The sequence below is a fragment of the Malaclemys terrapin genome, chromosome 3 (genome assembly GCF_027887155.1).
Source record: "Malaclemys terrapin pileata isolate rMalTer1 chromosome 3, rMalTer1.hap1, whole genome shotgun sequence".
NCBI classification, from domain to species: domain Eukaryota; kingdom Metazoa; phylum Chordata; order Testudines; family Emydidae; genus Malaclemys; species Malaclemys terrapin.
The window spans coordinates 110,677,242-110,704,189 of NC_071507.1; the positions used below are offsets into that span (position 1 = coordinate 110,677,242).

The 26,948-nt window shown below is 40.6% G+C and overlaps 1 protein-coding gene across 7 annotated transcripts in view; it reads right to left on the minus strand.

The window, feature by feature from the left end:
- Positions 1-14,065: 14,065 nt before the first annotated feature.
- The window catches only part of TMEM200A (transmembrane protein 200A), a 69,576-nt gene continuing 56,693 nt past the window's right edge, over positions 14,066-26,948 (minus strand). For 4 of the 7 annotated variants that reach the window (XM_054024488.1, XM_054024490.1, XM_054024489.1 and 1 more), the window contains 2 exons: positions 20,607-20,685; positions 14,066-17,180 (listed from right to left, as the gene is read on the minus strand). In XM_054024488.1, the coding sequence (XP_053880463.1) occupies positions 15,689-17,164 (1,476 nt within the window). In that variant the 5' untranslated portion in view covers positions 17,165-17,180; positions 20,607-20,685 and the 3' untranslated portion in view covers positions 14,066-15,688. The remainder of the gene's footprint in view (positions 17,181-20,606; positions 20,686-26,948) is intronic. The other 3 variants (XM_054024494.1, XM_054024492.1, XM_054024495.1) reach the window with 1 other exon arrangement.

Here is a 26,948-nt window from a genome sequence, read left to right on the forward strand (position 1 = left end):
ATTTTGGGGAAGTTCTATGGCCTGTGTCATATGAGATGGCAGACTAGAGTTGATCACAGTGGTCCTAAAACCACCAAAACCCAAGGTCTCAATAGGTCAGTGTCAGAACAGAGATCTGAAATCACACAGAAATGGAAGAGGAGGCAATAGATATATCCCACCAGATCATAGTGCCTTCCAATGAAATGATTTGCCTGAGGAGTCACCAGGGTGTCGTCATTGTAAAAGACAAAAAATCTGGGTTTTAAAGTCATAGACTGCCTGATGACATTGAGCCGTAATTTAATCTATCTATTCCCTTACTAAAGAATACCATAAAGCCACAGTAAAGTACAGACAGTGCAAGGAAGGGTCACAAACATTGCAGCAACCAGACAGTGTGAGACATGTGGAGATAGATATTGTGGAAGCAGAGAAAAAACTGACAGGAAGGGGATGCAATGCATGACAGTTCATTAGCAAGAGTCAGGCTAACTGTAACCCTAATAACGTGAGATTTGTAGAACTGAGGAATGTGTGAGGCGAGTGGGAAAGAACTGTGTGAGAAGTTGTTGCGACCTTGTGTAGATAATATGGAATGTAGACTAAGAGTCTACATTAGTGAGCAAAACAAGATATCAGAATGACCTATGTATAAACAAAATGCAGCTGTTGCTCATTATTGTCTGTAACAAAAGGTATAAATGCTTGCCGTAATTGTTTACCTGTTGAGAGACCTGTTTAGCTCTCTCCCGCTACGCAATTGCTTGAGAAAATAAAGTATCTGACTTGCTGTACCCAAACAAAAAGTGAGAAGTCTGTTATTCTCCGACAATTTGGGGGCTTGTCCGGGATGGCAACGCCCGCAGAGGCACCAGCAGCTGCTACGGATCGTTCCCCTTCAAACCCCATGGTGCCATAATAGAGGTAGGAGATCTTTTGAGATTTCTACTGGGGTGTCGGAGGAGGACTGTCTGTGGGGCCGTCTGTCCCTGTTGGGCTCACGCCATCCGAACTTACTGACTGTGCAGCAAGATCAGATGCAGAGCGGTTTTGGGGAATTGTTTTGCCACCTCCAATAAGGTAGTTGTATGTGATTCTGGGGAACTGTTAGTTTCGCCACCCCCATATGCATAAGAGAGATGCATAGGTATGCACCAGTGCTGAGAGGTTTTTACCGCCTCAAGAGGGGTTGTTACCGCCTCATAGTGTATTGAGTCCGGACATAAGGTACAGATGCATCGTGGTATTTGGAGATAGAGAAAAGTGTGTGTGTGTACACACCAGTGTGAATTGAGAGTTACCGGAAGATGCCCAGAGTACTCTGCAAAGTCTTTTGGCTCGTGACCAGAACTACTCTAACGCAAGCCCGGTAACTAGAGGATCTTTTAGGAGATCCGACCCACGGTGGGCTAACTCGGCCTGGCATCGTCCGGCGAGGAAGCTACCTGGGTCTAGGAGTGCGTGAACCCATCTTCCCTCCCCTTTTCCTCTCTGTGTGAGCCACTGACAGTCTGATCATCTCACTGGATGGAACGAGAGTAAGCGGCGCCGTCTCTCTGAGACTAGCTGACGCTCTTTGCTGAAGGGAGGTGTAGGAGGGTCGTGGCCATCCTCGTTAGCCTCTCCTGTGTGAGTACTCTGTAGGGAGAGATCCTTAGTTTATGTGCCGCTAGAGTGGACAGGGCATCCTCCCTGTGTGTTTGATTGGAAAATGGGTGGGGGACAGTCTAAGCATTCCCTCACCCCCTAAGGGTACCCCATCTGATTTCATGTACGTACATTATGGTCCTAAAACCTGCAGGTATTTAGAAAATTGGAATCATTACATGCATGAAAATTCATCTAAACAATGCCCACTAGAAGGTACCTTCAATCTAGATAAGCTCATACATCTCAGAGGAGTTTTTAATCACCAAAAAGCCTCTGACACACAATGGGAACAATTTGTCTGTTGACGAAAGGAAGGGGTTAATTTGAAATTCAGCTTGGTCCAGAGATAAAGAGAAAGTTGCTCTGTGTTCAAGGTCAAGAATCCATGCAGACCAGGCTAAGTACAAAGAAAAACTGCTTTCGGCCCCAGCTGGCTGTGAAAAAATATAGACATAGTCAAACCAAAGGCAATACAAGTTACAGTGCTGAGATTACATTTGCAAAGCTTAACTGTCCAATGAGATCCAACAGTCTGCCTTTGCGACCCTGGAGCCGGCATGGTTTGGGGACACTGAAGAAGCCACAGGCAGCCGGCCTGGACTGGAATCACTGAAAAGATGCCCCAGGAGACCCCAGGGCGTAAAAGAACTGCCCTCCCAAGAGAGGAAGCAAGTTGGAGATTGCACTGCACCTTCTCTGAATGTTATACACAGACGTGGCCAGTCTGGACGTACCTGTGTGAGTATGAAAGTGTGCCTACTCTCAGCCGCAGTAAGTCTGAGAACTGGAGAGGGGGTTAGCATTCCTCTCTCCACCCCGGTTGACCGGGAAGGGTGTCAGGTGGATCTACCCCAGTCATAGCAAGACTGGGCAATAGAGAAGTTGGAGAAAAGGGAAGAGTTGTGTACTTGATAACTAAAATTGAGCAATTAAGAGCATAGATCATGAACCAGGCAGCAACTCAAACCTACACCCAGGGCAAGTTGCAAGCCTTGAGACAGGACTTCCAGGCAAGAAAAGGAAGCACTGGCTAAGCAAGTACCAGTCCTTCAGGGACTTTTCAAAATTTAATTATTTGTGCTCAGCATATGCTGTAAGAGCAGAGTGTTTGCCCCAAAAGAAAATGTAATAGTTAAACGCCAATGGGCCAGGTGTTTTGCCCAAGTGGCAAGCCTCACAAGGGAGGACTTGGGTAGCCTTGTGAGTAAGAATGTTTAAGGGAAGAGACCAGGAAGGGTGGGGGCTAGTTGAGAAGCCCACCCTCCTAGCTAAATTGGTAGTGAAAAAAGCCAGTGCCCATGGAAGGGACTGTTCAGTGAGAAAAGCAGGATCCGGCCCAAGCGGGCAGGCAACAGATAGAGATTGGAAAACAAGTTGGAAACTTTGAGGGCATAGTGGAAGGAAAGGAGTAAGTAATTATAAGCATGGGGATTTCAAATCCCCAGGATAATAATTGGAATGGTAAAATGTAGGTAAGACAGAGTCTTTGTACCAAGGTGCAAGGCTCTCCTTTCTTCTGCAGAATAAAGCAACTCTTCCTTATCCCTGTCTGGCTGTTATTGGCTCTCAGCCAGTATTGGACCCGATATTTTGGTGACAGTTTCTGGCGACTCCACCGGGATTCTCCAAGCTTGGACATTGGACTCCGGATGGCTGCGGTGAACTGGGAATAGCGCCAATGGGGTGTTTTGCCCCTTTTCTCTGCTTCACCGCAGCCTCTGGGGTTCGTGTTCCAATAAGGTGAGTCCTAATAGGATAAGGAGACACTATCTGGTTCTGGTCTGGGTCTGTTCTGGTTAACTGGTTAATGAATTTCTGTCTTATACATTTGGGCGTTACGTGTGTGGACGGAACTGAGCCTCTCATTCATAATTCCTCAGAGTGGAAGCCATTGCGTGTGATGAAGCTCTGAAGTTGAATTGGGATCCTTCTGTCCCGTCCCCTATAGTGGTCAGTATTAGTAGAAATTCCTGTAATAGGATCCTATTAGGCCATAATTCCCTCTGTTCTCTGTGTAATTCTCTGTTAGAGTGTCAGCAGGCAGATGGGTGGGTCTCTGGTAAAACCCTCTAAGGATAGCCCTTTGGATTATATGTTAAGTAAATGGCCTTTACCCGGTGTTCAGAAAAGAATGTTGAAGAGACGCTTGTTGCAGCTTTGCACCCAGGATTGGCCAGCCCTGGGCACTGATTGGCCCGAATCCGGATCTTTTGACATTCCAACTTACTTAACTCCCTTGCGCCTGGTACTGGAAAACCAGGCACCGGGACAAATAGATTATTGGTTTTTGTGGGATCTGTGTTTTATAAGTTTGAGATGAATTGGTATTGTTTAAAGTTGCAAAAACTGAGAATACTTTTGCCAGACACAGGAAACTATTGTTGTTTAATATGGTATTTAGCATTTAATCCTTAAGGTTACTTAATGCTTTACAAGATTTAAAATGTTTTAACTAAAGACCAAAGGTTGTGGCTGCAGCAGGATAGTCAAAGCCAGGAGAATAAAAGATTTGAATTTGTTTTTGGGTAACAAAATAGCAGATAAAAGATCTGGTAAAGAGAGAGAAGGACAGTGCCCCTGGGTCTGTGTGGTCAAGCTGTCACTTTACTAGGGGTGCATGGAGATTTTGTAAGCACAAAAGAAACAGTTACACCTTTGTAGAAATTGATGTGGCTAGTGTTGTGGAAATTGAATTGTGGAGAGGATGTGCATTTTCCCCAGAACATGTGCAGTGTATATTGTAGTAGAGGTAAAAGAAATGCAAACCTACCAATATAGGTTGTGTTGTCTCTTTCAGATCACTGTGTGTTTGAAAGCAGAAGTTAAAAGTAAAAGGCAATCAAAAGTCTGGGAAAGTTAATTGTGTCCCTTTTTTAAGTAAGAATCTTTAAGCTGTGGATAGCTTTGGATCTGGAAGCAAGCCAGAAAGCATCCGTATTAATGCAATTTTCTAACTAATAAGGTAGAAGCCACTGAAACCTGGGCTGCCTATGAAACAAGCAAGCTCAGTCCAAAGATAAGATGCTGGCCCCATCCAAGGACATTGTTCACAGCTAAGACTTGGCTGACAACCAAGAAAAGGGGGGCCTGAATGTGCCCAAGCAACTATTTGATCTGCAAAACACTGCCAGGCATTAATGAAACGTGTTAGGTTTCTTTTCTCACAGATAAAAGAAGTGCTACCCAAAGACCCTAGTAGCGCTGCCGTTCATTGAAACAAGGAGACGGAGTCTACGTAAAGTCCATCAGTGAAAGACTGCTTTGGCTCCACACTGGAAAGGCCCTTTCCAAGTCTTGTTAACCACCAACACCGCTGTGAAGTGCCAAGGACTACCTGCCTGGACCCATGCTTCTCACTGTAAAAAGACCCTTCCACCTCGGGAGGACTCTTCGACTGATAAGCCTATTTCTCCTTCTAGCTCTGCTGTGCCTTCTGGACAGCAGGAAAAAGAAAAAAAAGACAAGGTGAAGTGCTAGTAACCTCTCCCTTGTCCACTGACAGACCTACTGTGCCTTTGGATTTTTCTAGAAGAAGCAAAACCATTACAAAACCTCTCCCCTGTATGATGCTGAATCACACTGTTTCAGGAAAAGAGGAGAACGAACACTTGCTTCATTGAAACCACAAAGTCCAGGGATTCCTGACTACAAAAGACATTAAGAACTGACCCTGGTGAAGAAACAAAGAATTATACACTGGCAGGAAGAAACTTGAGGGACCCATGCTTGGGAACGTGGTATTGACTGGATTTTGAGGTTTACTCTACAGGCTGCGCCCTGTGTTTTGGATAAGTCCTTCAGCATGTATTGCCCTCCCTAATTGGATTTTAAATTATAAGTACCGAAGGCACCTTGTTGCCATTGCCCCTGCCATCTCCTCCATTACACTATTACCCCTGTAACACATCCAAATACAGACAACGCCATATATTTGATAAAACCAATGGCCAAGGCCTTCACACTTTAGTGATTTATTTAAATATTGTTTGAAAAAAAATATTTTTAAGGTTCAGGATATCCCATAGAAGCGAACAATTGAATGGAAAAGAATGGATCAGTGGAGATAAAAGTATGTGATATCACTACCAGTGAACCCCAAGAATCTGTAATTGCAATTGATGGGTTCTATAGCGAATGTTCCTGGAATTTGCACTGTGTTAAATGAGAGAGGCCCTTATTGTTGTTTGGTCACCCAATTAGTGAACAATTAAACAAATGCCCAAAGAGTTTGTTTTGCCACTGGAAATTTTACCTTCATAGAAATTATTCCAGTGACTAATAATGTGACCTGTACCTTATTGCAATACACCCCTTCTTATGCCATTAATATCAATGCCTCCCAGAAGTACATAAAGATGTTCAACCAACAGATGTGGTATAGTACTACACCAAAGAGAGATGTATTAGGATATCAATGGACTGTGATTAACACTACACTAGGGACTGTTAAATTTTCATTGCCCTTATCCAGTTTCCAGATTACCTCTACATACCCAAATTGTTCAAAGAGGGCTGCCATTAGATTAGCACAACAGAGGGCTTGGGTTATTTCCTCCAGAAAGAAGAAAGACTTGACCGGATCCCTTTGGGATGGGGCCAATAGTGCAGCAGCAGTTTGGAATATTTTTAAGAACCAAGAACATGATGAGAAATTGGGGCAACTAGAGAAGGCCATTGTCCTTGTTTCTGGGGCACAACTAACTCAGGTACAGGCTGGAGTTGGTGAGTTGCATGTTATTTCCACCCTTAGTTCAATGACCCAGAAGTTCCTGACAGAGATGGTACTGAATATCACTGAGGCTAGGAAGGCATTGCAGTGGCATCTAGCATGTTCAGAAATTCAGGATTTCCTGAATGACCAGCTATGGCCATTCGGAATGATCTAGAGCATCAGGCTTGGCCCACTGCCCTTACAGACACATCAGGAGTACCATCTGATCTGTGGCCATGGAGACATACTTGGAGACTGTGTGGAAGTGCGGACGTTCTCAGTGCTCCTTCCAAGCATATGGACTGGTTGGGAGGGGGTGGGCTCCCACATACCGAATCCTGCCGGGTCCATGGGGAAGATGCATGTGGGATTGGGTAATTCACCAAGACATCTGGGAAATTGGGCATACCAGGAGGTCTAATCTATTTTTAGTCAGTGCTCCTGGGATTACATCTGACATTTGGATGGGGTTAGGGAGTCAATGGACATTTTGGCCGTTAGAACCCCCACAGCTTCAGTGTATCCGTAAACTGAAGCCAGGAGCAGTTGTTACTCTTCATGACTACGTTTGCTGGGAGGGTAGGGGACAAGGAACTACCCTGACAGGACACTTACTTTTTCCAAGCTAATGATAGCTGTGTGTATGTTAAAGCCACCACATTGCAAGACATACATTTTAATCTCATTACCACTACAGGCAATCATATTATTTACTGGACTGCAGATAGAATTTTGCAAGTAACCCTTAGGTTCCAGATACCCTTTAATTGGACTAGTTTAGTACCTGATCGATTTCAAAATTTGCTTTCACTGTTACCAGAGGTTCAGAAGATCTCTGAAAAACAAGGGCAAATTCACATGCTTGATATATATATATATATATATATATATATCAAGTTGAAAAGTAAGCCTTTCGTACAGCTTATAGAGTGTCCACCTTATGTACTAAGTATGATGTATTGTGTTTTATGACTAAGACTGTACAACAACACCATTGTATTATTGCTATGGGAATATTATTGTTTGTGTTTAGTTAGTGTAGGAGTATGTTGTTGTTGTTGTAAAGGATGTAATAATAGTAATACCTTTCATGTCCATGCTCATCATGCATTGTCATTACATCCAATCAAAACCCCTTAGGTTGAAGCATCTGAAGTAGAATCTGAATTCCAAGACTTAATGCAAATAGAGATTTGAAAATGTTTGTTGTACTAGTAGTACAAAAGGGGGGGAGGGTTGTGGAAGCAGAGAAAGAACTGACAGGAAGGGGATGCAATGTATGACAGTTCATTAGCAAGAGTCAGGCTAACTGTAACGCTAATAATGCAAGATTTGTAGAAGCGAGGAATGTGTGAGGCGAGTGGGAAAGAACTGTGTGAGAAGTTGTTGCGACCTTGTGTAGATAATGTGTAGATAATATGGAATGTAGACTAAGTCTACATTAGTGAGCAAATCCAAGATATCAGAATGACCTATGTATAAACAAAATGCAGCTGTTGCTCATTGTCTGTAACAAAAGGTATAAACACTTGCTGTAATTATTTACCTGTTGAGAGACCTGTTTAGCGCTCTCCCTCTACGCAATTGCTTGAGAAAATAAAGTATCTGACTTGCTGTACCCAAATAAAGTGAGAACTCTGTTATTCTCCAACAAGCTGCATGTAAATACTGTCCAGCCTTCAAGCAAAATTGGAGTCTGCCAAAAGAACTATTTTGCTAGACAGTGTAGGAAAAAGAAATCTATATGTGAAAGTGTTGAAATGCAGTGATGAGACATTGTACATTACTTCTATACAGCAACTGTCATAAGCCCCATTAGACGAAGAGAAATATGAATTCCAGCTGCTTAGAACACAGTGAATGAGTGCCACTGAATCTATGAGAGACTGAAAGTGAATTTCAGCATGGAGACAAAATCCAGAATCAACTTGGTATGAAACCCATTCTTAGTCTGATTGTGAAACAGCCCTTCTCAAGTTAATTTTCAAGGTTGTCATTTTTTTAAGGAACACACAAGTTCATTCAAAAGTCACTGGGCCAGAAATATATCAGATTTGTTCCTTAGGTGGACATCCAAGATAATCTTTGCTGAGAACAGGGAAGAGACCAGCATTTCTGTGTTAAATTACAAAAGGTGCCAGATTAACAAATTGTAGTTTAATGGGATTCTGCCATACCTTTTTAAATTTTTGAACACTTGATGTACTTTACTCACTTTCCCTATCTAGGCCTATGATAGGTCTAGAGAATAATTCCTTTTTCATTCTTTTAAAAGTTGTAAATCTAAAACCTTTTCCACAAAAAGAGCAAATGCAGCACACTGGTAAACAAGAGATCATATAATCCACTCATACTACCTCAAAGTGCTTCCTGTCTATTAAAATGATAATGAGCTCTCTACACGTAAAAGTGTTTAATTCTATCCTATTCTGTGAGAGTCAGTATTTGAATGCGGTTTATATTCTTTTACTCATATATTTTTAATTTGACATATGGAGAGCCTTGAAAGTCATGTGAATGTAATAAGAGTAAAAAAAAAAAAAAAAACTGTTGAAACATATTCCCTAAAAGTTAGATTAGAACATGGCAGAAATAATTATAATTTTTGACAAGTGTAAGGAAATGCATATTGGAAGGAATCATTTGAAGTACTCCTACACTGTGGTAGGTTGTAAACTAATTGTAACCACTCAGAAAGTTACCTGTGTGTCACAGAGGGCAGTTCACTGAAAACCTCTTCAAAGCACAGGAGCAAACAAAAAGCAAATAAGGTGTTTTTATGCCTTAAGAAAAGGATAGAGATTAATACTGGCAATAGTATATTGCTATAGAAATCAACAGGATACTCTCACCTTGAATAGAATGTTTAGTTTTATCACTCCATCTCCAGAGGGCATAGTGTAGAAATCGAAAAGGTCTTGAGCAGGGCAAGGAAAATGATTAGAGGCACAGAAAGACTTTCATATGCAAGAAGATTTAAAAGATAAGAAAGAACTGTTCAGAAAGGAGATGAATAAGAGGGGACTTGACAGAGACTTATAAAATAATGACTGTTATAGCAAATGTAAATCAGGTGCTCCTGCTACTCTCTCAAAACTAAAATGATGGGAGGTTGCAATGAAATTAGGAGAGAGCCAATTAAAAGCTGTTAAAAGGAAACACATTTGTACAACACATAATTAACCTGCAGAATTCTGCAAAAAACAACATTTAGTGAGGTGGAGAGCTTAATAAGAAAAAAAAGATATTTTCATGAATACAGTCATCTGCAATTACATTAGTTGGGACAAAAGTTGATAAAGGATAGCAACCTTTATGCCTGAGGGTGTAAGTTTGTCACTAACTACTACTCTTATGAAAAAAAAACACCTTCCTTATAGGTACTTTATGGTGGTTTTACACCCTCCTATAAAACATCTGCTATGAATTAGTGTCAAATGCAAGATGTTGGACTAGATGGACAGCTGTACTGATCCAGTCTGGTATGTGCTATGTTCCAGTTTCAACAAAACGTAATGGTCCAAATATAAAAATATTTTCAGTTTAGTTTCCACTCTCTCCTGACTAAGGGACCTAATCCTGCAAACACCTTACTCTCACAAGTAATCCATTAAAATCAGGGATTCTGTGTGTGATTATGAATTACTTATGAGAGGATATTTTGTGGTTTCAAGTCCAAAAATTCAAATTACAAACACCCTCTGTAGGTGTACATGTTTAACACTAATGAACAAGTTGAAATGGGTGAACTGAAAGTTAAATATGATTTTAGATATATTAGCTGGAATTAGTTTGACCCTGTGTTTAGCTTGAATTTTTTGTAACAAAGACAAAGAATATGAGATTATTCCACAAGAGATAAGGAGTCTATTGACTGGAATGTTCCTAAGCCACACGTCCATTTGCACTCCTAGAAGGAGAAACAGAGACACAAACTGAAGGGAAACAGAATGCGAGGTTGAAAGTAACAGGAGCAAGTCTGGCAACTGTACTAGCCAGTGTGTAAGTACAAAGATTATTCAGGGAGAGAGCTAGGCTGGAAGTTAAAAGTACTTCTCAGACTTTGTTCACTAGAGCCTGAGGGCTGATAACTTAGTACTGTAGTGAGAGGCAGAATTACCCCTAGGTCACAGAAAGGCACTCTGCACCTTAAAAGCTGCTGTAGCCTGCAGGATAAAAGGTTAACACTTTTAAGTGTTAATATATTGTTTCAGCAATATAATAAATTTTTGCCTAGCTTGAGCCAGTTATTTTCGTAAGTGACAATAAATGCTGTTAACTGAATGTAATGTGCATAAACTGAATTTTGGTTGATTTTGTAGTGTAATATAAAAGCTACAGAGTTACACTGTGTTTATGATATGACATGCTTTTTTGATTTCTTCCTTTTAATAGGTAGCAATAATAATAGAATTTAGCTTAGTACATGGGTGGAGTCCTGAATCCACTGTCTTGAGCTATATCAAAATGTGAATTAGTTTGGACTTTTTCTGTAGAAAAAGTCAGCTTTCTGATAAAACTTTTCAGAAGTTTAAGACTGTTTACCTTGTGTTCCAAGTGACTAATACAACTATTTGGGTGTAAATTCTACAGTATCCATCTCTAAATTCAAATTTCCAATTACCAGCTATTCTACTACACCTCTAGCCCGATATAACACGACCCGATATAACGTGTAAAGCAGTGCTCCGGGGTGGGGGGGGGCTGCGCACTCTGGTGGATCAAAGCAAGTTCGGTATAACGCGGTTTCACCTATAACGCAGTAAGATTTTTTTGGCTCCTGAGGACAGCATTATATCGAGGTAGAGGTGTACTTAGAAAGGACCACTACTCTTCCATAAAATGGTGCTCAAAAGCCAGCTTTTAGGCTAAGACATAATTTAACTAATCATGTCATCCATTTTAAATAGTCTTTATAAATGCAGTTATACAATTAAAAGGGCTAGATGTGGCAGATTCCCCTAGATTAGGGTGACCAGCCAGCAAGTGTGAAAAATTGGGACAGAGGGTGGGGTGTAATAGGCGCCTATAGAAGAAAATGTCCCAAATATTGGGACTATCTGGTCACCCTACCCTAGATCTAGCCCAGGTATGAACATATTTCATATTACACACAAAAACTATGTTAAAATAATTGTATGCAGTGGTGTTTTAGCCATGTTGATCCCAGAATATTAGAGAGAGAGGTGGGTGAGGTAATACCTTTTATTGGCCCAACTTCTGTTGGTGAGAAAGACAAGCTCTTGGGATTACACAGAGCTCTTTTTCAGGTCTGAGGAAAAGCTGGTCTCATGTTAAAATAATATAATGTAGGTTTGCAAAGTCAAGAACACAAAATTAGGAAATGCCAGATTTACAATTACCCATGCAACCTTAATTCTGCCCCTGTGTATATCCATCATGTGCACTGAATGGGATCATTTGGAAAAAATAGTATGTGATCATATCATTACAATATTGTATCATAATGCACACACACCAGGAGGCTGAATTAAGGTTGCACACTCCTAACTTTTGAGTGTTTGACTTTGCAACCTAAACAACATTCTTGTAACTTATTGTGACATTGTGTAACTTCCTAGATTGTTTTAACCTTTTGTTTTTCTTAAAGAAAAAAGTTGGGGAGGGGGATTATTAAATGGGCCATTGTGACCATGTCCTGGGTCTGGTGATTTACAGAGTGGAGGCATCCTGCTTCCCACACAAACACTACAGCCAGCTGGTCTTGTCACTCCATGATGTTCCCCCTGCAATGTGTGGTGCTGCTGCGACAGGAACACCCTGAGCCCAGCCTTGGAATGTTCTGTGATTTGGACAGGCTGCCAATACTTTCCTGAGGAATGCAGGTGAGGGAAGAGAAATGATGATTTTTAACAGTTGGTCTCAGCAAAATCTGAACAGAATTTCATAGGACATAGCCAGAGGGATTCCCCCTACCAAATATCAAAGGCCTGCTGCAACTAATAGAGATGTGAGAGCTTCTCAAAGAAAAGGTCCCAAGCATTCTTATAATGGAAAGTATTAGGCAACCTAAAATAGAGGTGTTGCGGGCAAGTATAGCCTGTCACACCACCACGCCAGGGCAGTACTGTTATGGCCCTGTGGCCAAGTCCAACAGACCGTTCCTCCTCTCAGGGTGGTATAGCCTAATGGTTAGAGTCAGGGAGCTGTCCTTAGGTTCAGGACTGTCTGGCCAAGCAACCGGAGTAAATGGGACCACCCTTGAGCAGAGGATGATAGAACCTAATGGCCAGAGTCAATGGGACCACCCTCCTCTGTGCAGGGTGGCGTTCCCTAGTGGCCAGAGTCAATGGGGCCACCCCTCTGTGCAGGTCAGCATGGCCAAGTGGCTAGGCAGGGGATGGGCCACCACCCAAGGGTAGGTTGGTGTCCAGGGTAGAGGGACCCAGGCACTCCCTACTCCACCGGGTCCCAGCCCTGGACCCTAACAGTAGTGAGTGTATCCACCATGAGTCAGCAGGGATCCCTCCAAAACACACTGACTCTGTTCCTGGTTCCACAACTGGATCAATGTCTGGTTCCCCTAGACTACTTCTTACCCTGTCTTCCTGCTCCATAGTTCACGGGTCCTCTGATCCTCCAGGGTAGTCAGCAGGCAAAGTTCCCAATAACTGCTTCCCTTGTGGGCGTTTGTGGACCGCCAGGTATTTGCCTGGCCTCTGTGGTCTGGGCTCCGATAGCTCCCGGACAGAAGCTTGCAACAATCTCTCTCCTCCCCGGGCGTGACTGAGCTTAGCTGCTTCATTTTATAGTGTGGTTCCAGTTGGAGTATGCCCAGCAGGAGTGAGGGGGAATGGCTTCCTCAGCACCCTGTATAGGGTTAACCCCTTCCTGTGGTCGTAAGAGGTCAATATCAACTACCTCTATAATACTCTAATTTCTGTTGGGCCAGATTGTGATACATGGACTTGTATTATACAATGCCTTATTCCTCTAGCAGTATTACTGAGTCCAATGGCATTGCTTGAGAAAAAAAGGTATCTGCTGACCTTCCATTTTGGGCAACCAGGGCATGATCCTAAGCTAATGAACTCAACTGAAAGACTCCCATTGACTTCAATGGGTTTTTGGCTCAGTCCCCCATAGAATGTAATAGATTTCTCTGCAAAGACAGTAAAGTACCTTACTCGCCATTGAGCCTGATAATTTTATTCTCGGAATTTATAATGTGGAATTCAACTTTACTTACCTATTCATTATTATATTTACCTCCTTTGTAAAGCACTTTAAGATCCATGGAGGAAAAGCACTATATAAGAGGAAGGTGGTAGTATTATTATTATTAATAATATTTAATGGCAATAGCAAAGTAATCAGCACCTTACTTGCACCTATAGTGAGGATCAGCCTCTTTTTCCCTCCTTCCACATGACACCAACATTGCTTTATGGATTAGTCAGTGGGGAACTCTGAATAGATTGGCTGTCACTCTGGCCAAGACTTGACACAATAGAAAACCTTCAGAATGTGGAAAGTACTGGAATAGGCTTCTATAATAGTACGTGGATGGCTGAACTAACGTGTTCCAAATGCTATCCTGATACGTGCACGTGGCTGTCAGGCAAAAAGAAATCAAGGAGAGGCACAGGCAAATATCCAGTTATGGACCAATATGTTTGACAAATGTAATGTATGATATTCCTAGATATGGAGAAATCCTATATAGGAGGGGTGTGGGGGGGGAAACAGTCTTACCATAGACATAGATATACATTTTATTTTATTTCAAAAAATAGCAAATATATTAAGAACACGAACCAGAAAGTTATTAAAAGCTTCATAGCAAAATATTGAGCCAACTCTGTTACAATATATAGGCTTGAGTTTCTAACAAGTAACACTATGCCTCAATTCACTGAGCAAGTAATGGAGCTGGAAATTAAAAAAAGAAATATTTCTGTCTTTCATGATCAACTGAAGTACAACAACATTCCAACTTTTGATTCTTTTTTGGGGAAAGCCTTAAAAAAAAAAAAAAACAATTCCTGAGTATTTAGGTTAAGTGAAAATATCAAACACCTGTTAAAGATGACCAGTTAAGGCCCCAATACTGCTTGGTGAATGGGGGAAGGAGTTCTCAAGTGTGGTTGTCATGACAGGATCAAGGCCTAAATGGCTTAATGGAATAAATGAAAATTTTCTAGTAGAGTCATTCGTATTAACTTTCTTAGCCTACATGCAACTGTGAAGTTTGCTTTGCTGAGAGAAACCTTTTAGTCTTAAACATCAATCCTTTGCAAAAGCTTTCTATGCAATTTATCACTGCTAAGGCTCCCCTGAGCCATCAGCTATAATTATGCAAAATATACAAGTTTAAATTTAGCCAATTGGGCTTTCGCATTAACATTAGTGTAAATATTGAATTGTAGTTTGTTGTTTCCATTTTTTCAATCATAGCAATCCTGTTATTTAAGATTTGGCTACTATAAACACTATATATAATATATTTAATTATTCTCTTTAGATTTTTGTCACAATATCATACTGTACAGCAATTCTAAAATCCTGTTATTCATCATGTTCATATCTTTTTAATTAATTTTGTACATTTTATTTGTAAAGCTGTTGCCAATTAATGCACTTTGGATAACTAATCCCACAAAAATCTGCAAATTTCTAAGCCATGGTTATTCTACATATGATTTTCTTGAATTGCAGTACTAAATTATAGTGGATATAGAAAGTTATCACATAAAGCATAGTTAACTAGAATTCACAACACTGGTATTCAACTTGACCATTTACAGTGAGTTCACAAAAATGGTTTTAATCTGCCCAATTTTCTTCTACCCTCCCTCCCCAACATGTAAACACAATGACATTCTAGGATTGCAGTTACCAAGATGTATCATATGTAAAAGAAAATATCTAGAATGCGTGTTTGGATTTGGCAATTCCAGTAGATACTGCTACTCACTTTCCATCCTAGACTGGAAGTATCATTGTTAGAATGTTGCAATCACTAAAAAAAAAAAAAAACTAGAAGCTTATGGGAGCTCCAGTTCTGATGCAGGTTTCTTGACTTTTAGTGATGAAAGGTCATGTGCTTATATAGAAACAAAAGAGCAACAGATTGGAGAATATGGGACCTGTGGCACGAACATATATTTGAGTGGTGATAATATACAGTATTGCAATTGTATGTTACTAACACATGAAACTCTTGGCATTACAGAGATGATGATCTCTGTTCACCCAAGCCAATCTGAATGTGCCATAAGCATTTGGTAAAAACAGGCTTGTGCCAGTTTCACTGAAAAAGAAACACTTGTCAAAATATTTTTAAAAATACTGTATGATGTCTTGTAAATTGTAATTTAAATATTAAAATCTTGTTTCTGAAGTTCCCCGCTTTAGGTTGTTACTCAAAAACTCATCATGTTCAAAACTCAAATTATTATGAGATCTTGATATCATAAGAAGCTTTTCCTTATTAGTAAAGTCCTTTTTAACTGTGGCTTGTGGTACAAGTAACCTATCCATTGGGTCCTCTTTGTTTTCTAGTTTCATGTATCCTTTACTGTTGCTTCGATCCAATCTGGGCCAGCTGGGGTGTTTTCTTTGTTCAGCTTGGACAGTGAGTGTAGACGGACCCCTCTCTAAATCCAAGGATTTTGAATGTGCAGACAGAAGATGCAAAGATGTGTTGGACCCAAATTGTTTTCTGGCAGCACCAGGTGATAAAAGTTTTCCAGTGCTTGGTCCAAGAGTCATAGAAGATTTGAACTGACTGGGTGGAGATTCTACAAATGAATTATTTCGGGGTAGCATTGCATTGGCAGGTTTGTAGGATTCATTGGTATCAGTTAATGGAATGGCTAGAGAGTCCATTGACAAATTTCTAGACTGGCTTCTAGTGATCTCAGAATCTTCAGTGATATTGTCTATACTAGGTTCATCAATAACACAGTTATTTAGTTTAATTACAGGCAGTGTGAAAGCACTAATGGAGGATGATACAATTGACTTTGTTTCACACTTTATAGAGCTACTATTTTTGTCATCCATTGCTTTGCTAGTGTGAGGGTAGAGTCCAAAGACAGAGCCAGAATGCTCAGTCAGCAAAGGTGGTAGAAGGTTAGAAGTGTTCTTGTCTTCATTTATGGCAACTTCATCTTCTTCAGCCGAACTATCCATTCGAAAGTTACTCCTGAAGCCAGAGAAAGGTGCAATTGTGTTTGCAGCCAATCGCGATGCACATGAGTTCCTACTATGCTTGAATTCACTTTCCCCCAATAAACCAGTATAAGCGCCATTCAACTGCTTTTGTTCCTTGATTCTCAGACTGTGCATGTCTATTACAGTGGAATATAGGTCTCTCATATGTATGATTTTTGTTTCCTTGTCACGATTTTCATGTAGGATGGCATTTGCACAAATAAAAATAAAGATTCCAATGCCCATAGTAAAGGGGCCCAACATTTTCATCTTATCTGAGTGTAAATGTTGTTCAAAGAAACGAAATATAATTCCACCTTGGTTTGTTATGACCTGGGTTTCATTTAAGGCTAGACTAGCTTCAGGACTTAAAAATTGTTCCTTTTGTGGCCAGTATCCAAGGATAGCCATTGCAATTCCCATGAATGAGATGAGCACTCCCAAAACAAGAAAGAATCCTGACGGGGAGTAAAGTCGGATTTTGCCCCTGACAATTACTACATCAGCCCTGGGCCGGCGTCTGACTGGCTTTTTCTCTTCAGAAGTTGGTGATGTGGCAAGATTTAGTTGATGCTGAGATCTAGCAGAGTCTTGCCTCTTTAAGGCTGCCAGCCCTGTTATTACTCCACCAGTTGCTATCATAGTTCTATATTCTGCCCTGGAAAAGAAAACAGAAATACTAATATAAGTAATTTCAATACAATATACATATACATTTGTTAATCAGACATTAACTTTTTATTAAAATAAATATTACTTTAAAAAGACATTACATTTTAACAGCTCTTCATAAATGGCAACTTTCACATGTACATGGAATTTGAGAAAACTGTAATTTGTTTTTTGAGCACGGTAAAGCTAGGTAATATGTATGACTTAATTGATAGAAATATAGTGGGAAAACTAATAAGATGGCTCATGGTGAGTTATCAGGAGTATATAAAATGAAATTATTGAAAATGCATAATATATGGCATCATTCAGAACTGGTCTTCACCAAAGCAATCGACTTTATCTTATACCGTTTTCATACGGCTGTTAGACAATCTTGAAGTTTTAGCTAAAAAAGCTTTTAAAAGCTGTGAAACAATTACAGTTAGTGTGAATATTAATTGTATTGAATATCATCTTTAGGACAATGATTTTATCATAGATTTTAGTGTATTTTTAAAAATACATTCTATTATTACTACTACTACTACATTATTAAGTTTATTAATACTAGATTTTAATTCCTAATTACAGGATCATTTTTGCCTTTTCCTAATAATGCTTGCCTTATCCACATGGCAATCCTAAGGTTTTTCATTGTTTGTTTTCTTTGATTTTTCATGGAGCACAAGGCACCATGGTTTAGATTACATCCTTCTTTCTGAATCAGCATCATCTAGCTGTCTGAAGTAAGTTTTCCCCCTTAGGTTCACCTGTATGCCCAGGTGTCTATAAATGATGTAGGAAACTTCAGCAAATACTGTTTTAAAAAAACTATCAGGAGAAATGTGCACAGCTGTAGAAATAGTGCTTGTCAGTTCATTACATTTGAGAGTGGCCAAGAAAGTACCCATCCAACAAAATACAGGGAAATAAAACTTTATTTTGTACAGAATCTTTCAGAATGCTTTCCAGGGTTAAATAATACATCAGAGAATGTTAACAAATAAGAGAGAGGATGAGTAATTGAAAGATACGAGACAGTGAGTTCAGAAATGGTGCTCAGATGGAATGGAGACCTGATTAGGCTGAGATACACAGGAAGATAGTTTTAAATGGCTGTAGAGGAGAAGGCTGTTGCTTCAAGAGTGATGAGATTTTGTGAACAGACAAAGAAAAAGCTGAGTGACAGAGGGGAATAAAGAAAGACAAGATCTGTGATCTATAGAACCATAGACCCATGGAGTTAGAAGGGACCACAAGGATCATCCAACCACTCCACCACCCCCACCCCGCACCAAGACGCAGGATTTGTTTGTGTTTAACCATCCAAGACAGATGGCTATCCAGCCTCCTTTTGAAAATTTCCAGTGAAGGAGCTTCCATGACCCCCATAAAGAGTCTGTTCCATTGTCCTTCTGTTCTTAGTTAGGAAGTTTTTCCTGAGATTTAATCTAAATTATGGTTGTTTTTAAATATAAGGGGGCAGATTCTGCCCTTGGACTCATGCACACAACACCCTTTGGCTTAAATATGTGCACATCTAAGGACAGAATTGGCCCAATATGATAACAGTCAACATTACCACGACATGAATAGTGAGCAGGTAGAACTGTTTGAGAATGGGAGCAAGGTGGGAGCACTTCTCCAGAAGAAATGTGTCCAGTGTTCATTATTAATTGTTCAGACATTGCTTAGTGAGTGGAGAGACATCCTAAGCTACCTAACTGCTTCATTGCTATTAAGGAATAGATAGCTTCCGTGAAAAGTCTCGGAGTTTTGCCTGAGTAAAGATTGCTAACTTGGGTACACAGAGTACTTTATGAATTTTGGAGAACTTTTGACACAATCAGATGTCAAAAGTTTTTTGAATAAAACTTCAGTAGGAATTAGATACCTAAGTCTCTTGGGGCTGGTCCACACTAACCCCCCAGTTCGAACTAAGATACGCAACTTCAGCTACATGAATAACGTAGCTGAAGTCGAAGTATCTTAGTTCGAACTACAAGGTACTTACTGCGGGTCCACACGCGGCAGGCAGGTTCCCCCGTCGACTCCGCGTACTCCTCTCGCAGAGCAGGAGTACCGGTGTCAAAGGTTAGCACTTCCGGGATCGATTTATCATGTCTAGACAAGACGTGATAAATTGATCCCAGAAGATCAATTGCTTACCGCCGAACCCGGAGGTAAGTATAGACGTACCCTTAGACTCCTTTGAAAATTCCTGCCCCGTAATTAAACTGGAGATGCATTTCAGTGCTATTTTGGTAACTTCAATGTGTTACTGCCATGTGGTCTCTTGCATGCTTCAGAAAGGATACATTCTAAAAATATGTGTCATTTTAAAAACTCCAGAATGGAGAGTAAAAATAACTGAGTATTTAAGGTTCAGATTTTTTTTTTTTTTAAAGATAAATGAAAACAAAATTTGCCCATACGCATATGTGCTTACGAGGTTTGTGCCAAAACACAATCAAACATCAAGATGACTCTTCTCAATTTTTGTAAAACATTGTTTTGGATTCCAGACAAAAATAAACAGGACCTAGTCTGTGGAAAATGTTTTCTTTTGTTAGGGTTCAATTTAAATGTAATCAGGGCTGGTGCAATAGAGCACTATAATTTGGGGGGTGGCGACCGCAGCGGTATTTCGGCGGCGGGACTTTCCGCTGCCTTTGTGGGGGGGCGGCATTTCTGGGCGGGACCTTCCGCCACCTAGGGGGGCAGAAAAGCAGCAACACTCTTGAACTTAATTAGTTTTTCTATAAAGTAAATGAAGAGAAGCATGCCATAACAGTACTAATATTGACAGATAGAACTAACCTCAGCATGTTAGCCTATTATCCTTCCAGGTCCTAGACATTTAGAATGGGATTTTTTTAAAATACATAAACTCAGGAGCACAAGTCCCCCATTTCCTTTGGGCACACAGTCATTACGTGCTTCTGAAAATCCCACATTTAAATGTCCCCAGTTTTGTAAAAAAAAAGCTTCCCATTTGCAGACTTCACAAAGGTTGCAGAAGAAAAGCATCTACTATTCATTATTAATTGTTCAGCAATAGCTTAGCTGATGGAGAGAAAGAGAGACATTCTAAGTACCTGATTCCTTATATTCTTTAAGGACAGATTACTCCCTCTCCCTCTGGGAAAACCTGTAGTTGGAGGGGGCTGCAGGACTGGAAAAGTCTTTTTGCCTGAGTAACAGTTGAAAACAAAGTCTACATTCCCTTATCTTTCCTATTTCCTGACCTCACTCTCACTGTAGAATTATTTCTAAATTCATTGCCAGAAAAATCTCTCTGCCCCTGCCTTCCCCCCTCCCGTTCCCTCCTCCACCACCAGGTTTATAAAGCAAATAAGGTGCAGGTCTGGCAAAGATTTAAGCTTCACCTTGGTGCTAACAGAAATGGCTAGATGCTGATCTCACTTACCTCCATGTAAATCTGGAGTAACTGCACAGAAATCAACGTAATCACTATGGACTTAGATTGGCAGGAGATCAAAACCTGTCTTTATAAGAAAGGATAGCAATTAAACCTTACATAGCAATGCTCCAATACATTGCATCTTTGTTTATGGCACAATGTTTTATTTACTTATTAGAATGAAATGCATTTTAACATTAGGAAGCTTTGTACAAACTATATTATATTAATGTTAAAGAGGAAATACAGATAACTCCAGTGTATCTCTATATTCAGTTTGACTGAAAAGAAATCTCTGAATGCACACATCTGAACAAGCAAATCTTAAGAGATTTTGACTCAGAGCTGAAGTGGAGTATGTTAAAAGTTTCAATTCAATCGTTATTTTGGTGGCATTCTGAGTGACATTACAGCCCTGCTATGAAATGGATCAGATAATGATTCAATGGATCAGAAGGAGAAAGAGAGGGGCAGATTTATATTAATTATTATTAATCATTTGTATTACCATAGCACCTTGGAGCCCCAGGCCTAGCTCAGGGACCCATCGTGCTAGGTGTTGTACAAACACGGAACAAAAAGATGGCCTCTGTGCCAAGGAGTTTACAATCTAAGTATCAGACAAGAGACAGCAGGTGGATTAAGACAGAGGAGTACAAGGAAACAATGAGACAATACTGTTTAGTCAGTGGTCGCAGCACACTTTTGGCCTAATTCATTTTATAAAACATAACATGTTCATCCTGCTGGTGGAAAAGCACCAGTCACCATCCAGCTTTTAAAGAACAAAGATTTTTTTTAAACTTCTGACCTTCCAACTCGTAGTTGTACTAGTTTTCATGCAACAAAAATGTCAGCTCCAAAGACAGTTTAGTGATTCAGCCAGGAAAGAGAGAATGCCCCAGATTCCCTCTCTATTAAGGCCATTTTGCACTGTGCTACTGCTGCAGGAAGGAACTCAAATGTGAAATTGCAGAACTGTATTCTGTAACCTCTCATTTAAATCAGCTTCTATACCAGATGACTGGAGGATGGCTAATGTGACCCAATTTTTTAAAAGGGCTCCAGAGGTGATCCCAGCAATTACAGGCCCGTAAGCCTGACTTCAGTACCAGGCAAACTGGTTGAAACTATAATAAAGAACAATATTGTCAGACATATAGATGAACATAATTTGTTGAGGAAGAGTCAACATAGTTTTAGTAAAGAGAAATCATGTCTCACCAATCTACTAGAATTCTTTGAGGGGGTCAACAAGCATGTGGACAAAGGGGATCCAGTGGATATAGTGTACTTAGATTTTCAGAAAGCCTTTGACAAGGTCCCTCACCAAAGGCTCTTACACAAAGTAAGCTGCCACCGGATAAGAGGGAAGGTGCTGTCATGGATTGGTAACTGGTTAAAAGATAGGAAACAAAAGGGTAGGTATAAATGGTCAGTTTTCAGAATGGAGAGAGGTAAATAGTGGTGTCCCCCACGGGTCTGTTCTGGGACCAGTCCTATTCAACATATTCATAAATGATCTGGAAAAAGGAGTAAACAGTGAGGTGGTAAAATTTGCAGATGATACAAAATTACTAAAGATAGTTAAGATCCAGGCAGAGTGCGAAAAGTTAGGGAAAGGATCTCTCAAAACTGGGTGACTGGGCAGCAAAATGGCAGATGAAATTTAATGTTGATAAATGCAAAGTAAGGCACATTGGGAAAGCATAATCCCAACTATACATATAAAATGATGGGGTCTAAATTAGCTGTTCCCACTCAAGAAAGATCTTGGAATCATTTTGGATAATTCTTGAAAACATCCACTCAATGTGCAGCAGCAGTCAAAAAAGCGAACAGAATGCTGGGAATAATTAATATAAATTAATATAACTATAAATCCATGGTAACGTCCACATCTTGCATACTGTGTGCAGATGTAGTCACCCCATCTCAAAAAAGATATATTGGAATTGGAAAAGGTTCAGAAAAGGTCAACAACAATTATTAGAGGTATGGAACGGCTTCCGTATGAGGAGAGATTAATAAAACTGGGACTTTTCAGCTTGGAAAAGAGACGGCTAAGGGGAGATATGATTGAGGTCTATAAAATCATGACTGGTGTAGAGAAAGTAGATAAGGAAGTGTTGTTTACTACTTCTCATAACTCAAGAACTAGGGATCACAAAATTAAATTAATAGGCAGCAGGTTTAAAACAAATAAAAGGAAGTATTTCGTCACACAATGCACAGTCAACCTGTGGAACTCCTTACCAGGGGCCAAGGCCAAGATCATAACAGGGTTCAAAAAAGAACTAGATAAATTCATGGAGGATAGGTCCATCAATGGCTATTAGCCAGGATGGGCAGAAATGGTGTCCCTAGCCTCTGTTTGCCATAAGCTGGGAATGGGCGGGTGGGGATGAATCACTTGATGATTACCTGTTCTGTTCATTCCCTCTGGGGCACCTGGTATTGGCCACTATCGGAAGACAGGATTCTGGGCTAGATGGACCTTTGGTCTGACCCAGTAGGGTCATTCTTATGTTCTTTTGTGTTCCTAAAATTAGCCTAGTCAACCACAGGGGGATCACTCCAATTTGGCAGGAATCTACAAGGGCACAGAGCTGGTGTATTAGCTCCTGCACCCTACTCTGTCTGCTGACAGCAAGGGAGCACGGCCAGAGCTTCTCTGTCCCCAGTAATCTCTGGAGTCTGTATCAGCCCCTCAGAGCCTGTAACAATGTATGCTGGGCCCTTTAAGGTAGGCTTATGGCTCAGCACAATTCTGTTCCTCTGGCAAGGCTTCATAGAGATGTTGCCCAAAAATGTCAAATGGGAGTTATGGTGTACTTCATAGAGAGGAAGAAAGGAAAACCTGGTGAGTAGCAGCTACTGATGGGTCTCTCCAGTGAGGAGGATGACTGGAGACTGGGTAGGTCCTGAAGAGAGCAGCCTGGGATGGACAGTGGAAAGAAGCCTGAGAAGGGCTGAGGATGAGACCTAGAGGCATGCAGGGTAGTAAGGACCCTAGGGAGAATAAGTTGTCCATTTGGTGGTAAGGCCCAGACCCAGAACAGTGAGCCCTGCATCAAAGGATGAAGGATTGAACATGTCTAGACAATACTTCGTCCTGCCAGGAGTGCAGGGGACTGGACTAGATGACCTCTTCAGGTCCCTTCCAATTCTACGATTCTATGAGCTAGGTGAAGGAAATAGCTTGGGGTAAAAATAGTAGTATGGGTTTGGAACCTGGATTTGTACCTGCTTCTTGTATAGCGTTCCCAGGCTGGGGTTTCCAGAGAGGCTGGGAGGAATTTTCCCCTTTCACTTCCCTGCATCAAGTATGGGGGAAAAGTTGCTCAGACACTTGAGGGAGGGCTGTGGCTCAGAAAGGAACCAGAGAGAGAGAGAGAGCGCGAGAGAGAGAGAACGAACAGCTTGGAGAAGCCAGTTTGTTGTGGTCTGCCATTGGATGTTTGTTTACCCCAGAAGGGGTGGAGTTCTTCTAACTTAGTCAGATGGCTAAATTAAACTACCCACAGGCTACTGGGGAAACTGAGGTAGCAATTGCACCCAATGATGGGTAGGTAAGCCCCAGCTATATGGCTATGGGCAGCCAGTGTAATTTAGTGCAGGGAAAACAGAATCACAAGAGTGCATATCCCAGTCCCTTCTGATTTGTATTGTGCGCTCTTCAGCCATAGCTCAGGATCTGGGCAAATTAACAGTCATGTAGGTCATTATTTCCATGATGCTAGCAAAGCATGAAGGGTTTTATTCCTGCAACAGTTGCTTAACAACTAATTAATTATAGGCTAAGCTTTCATCGAGGCCCTGCCAATATTTTAACAAGAGGCTCTGTCATAGAGTGAATGGCCCCTTTCAGAGGAATTGGGGTTGAGTGCCCCAGTGACTGATAAAACCTGATGGGCTTCCTGAAGGTTAAGAGAAACACACTAGAAACAAGTACAAAATGCTTCCAATGGACATAATTGAGCCAGGGTACTTTGTGACACAATATAAAGTAAAATACCAAGCAGAATCTACAGTTGGAGACGGTGATTCCCAAAACCCAAGGAAAGCCTGGGAAGGGCTGAAAAGCTGTGCCCAGCATGCAAATATGAAGACAGGACCTCAGGGGAAGGGAATGTGCCGAGTGAGAGACTGGGGCAGGGGCAACTTTATTTTGAGTTTATTTTATGCTAATAAACCAGTCCCCAAGAAGGTCTTGTTTATTAACAGCTTCCCAAACAATGTATAGCAAGCCCTTCCCTTCCATCAGTCACAAAACACCTGTTCTGAGATGAATTCCAGGTATAAAACCCACCTGCCTCTCCATCTTTGTTTGTTTTATAAAACACGTTTCTATTCTAAGGTGCTGTACTATACCAGCTGAGTTCATGTCTTGTTGACAGCCTAGCTTCTAAAGGGGCAACAGCCTGAATGCATTATGTTTAGTCACAGTGATAGCTTGATAATAAAAAGTTGAGAACAGTAATCCTTCTAGAACTGTGCATAATGAGCTTTTCTATCTTAAGAGGAGACTACACACACACACACACACACACACACACACACACACACACACACACACACACACACACACACACACACACAGAGAGAGAGAGCGCTATGTGAGGATATAGTCTGTGTCACAGAACAGAGACAAGAAGAGTGAGAAAATAAAAATGGCAAGAAATTCTATGGTATGTGAGAAAAGGCTGCTTTACAAGGGGGCATAATAATAAAGCAGTTGTATTGTTTGAAAAGGAAAGAAGAATAAAAATGGCATGTGCGTACAGGAAAATAAATCCAATGGGGTTAGAATTTCTTGTGCTTGCTTATATTTGATTGAATTTCCAGTTTATTTGAGAGCTGGCTGTGTAATTTCTTCTATTTACTTTGGTTTAGCTTAAGTAAGGTACTACCAAGTATGAGTAAAGTGGCAGAATCTGGCTCTAAGCCATTTCAGCATTTTATTTTATGTAAAGTCATTGTTTCAATCAAAATCAGTATTGTGATCAGAAGCAGGTATTAGCTTTTTGTCCAAATATATGTATTAAATATACCAGTTCATTCGTAGTTATCAGTCCTAATTTCTAGGCATTAGAAAAAAGTCCATGGCAAATTGAACCTCTAGATGAAACACGTACAGCATTTTTCATCTTTTATGTCATACGCTATATCTGCTTGTGATACAATTGAAAGAAAATCTGTGTGTTGAAAACTTTAGGAGCTCATTTTAATTTAAACTGCGTAGGTGAAGGATGTGGGTTTGTACATATTTATACGCATTTGACTTTGTTCTGCTTTTGTCTTCTAGAGATTGAGAAATATGGGTAAGGAGCTTCTTCTACAATTAGAAAAAGAATACTGGAAGATAATTCCGTAGCTCAGCATCTCTAAACCTAAAATCCCAAATATACAAAAAACTAATGGGAATTTAGATCGATGCTTACATGATACAGATGAGAGTGGAGATTAGACATCAACCATGTCATGAAATAAATATTTCAAAGGACTCTGACACTTCTGAGGTGTAGCATGTGGTGGTGCAAAATAGAAGGCTTACTCTCTGTGGTATAAAGCAAAGAAGAGGTTTGTATGACTTGGCATATGAGATTGGATATGAAGTCAGTGCATGGTTAAACACTCTGGGGCTCAGAGTGCCAGATGTTGGATGAATGCAGTTTTCCCCCTAAAACTAAACAAAGAACAATGCCCAAAACACTCAGAAATAAATTTAGTTTATAAATATTGGGCTTATTTACTTGATCCCTTAATCCTTGTCCCATTCACTTCTGTACACTGACCCAATGTTAAACAAATAAGGAGGTGTATTTAAGCCCCAAACATTTGTGGAGCATCTAAACTAGTATTTAGAGACATACTAGCTAACACCAGTTAACTGGCAATCTTTTAACTTGAGTTAAAATGAGCAAAAACTCTAGTCTAGACACAACATGTCCTTGTCTACACTGTATGCTAAATTAATCATGTTAATTAACGTTCTAACAAAATGTAATTTCCCACTGCATACATACTCAGTGAGTGGCAGACAGAATAACAGGCACAAAATTTGCTCGTGACGAGATCCAAAGAGAGGGTTAAGGAATGTATACTGACAGATGTGAAATCAATGTCTGCATAAACTGTGTGGTGCCTTTAGGGTGACCAGACGTCCCGATAAAATCGGGACCGTCCCGATTTTGAGCTGTTTGTCCCACGTCCCGACCGATTTCTGGTCGGGAGGCAATTTTTGTCCCAATATTTTGCGCCAGCTTTTTTTTTTTTCCCCTTTTCTTTTTCCTTTTTTTTTTTTTTTTGCTCTTTCCTGCCCCCAGTGTCCTGATATTTTCTTCA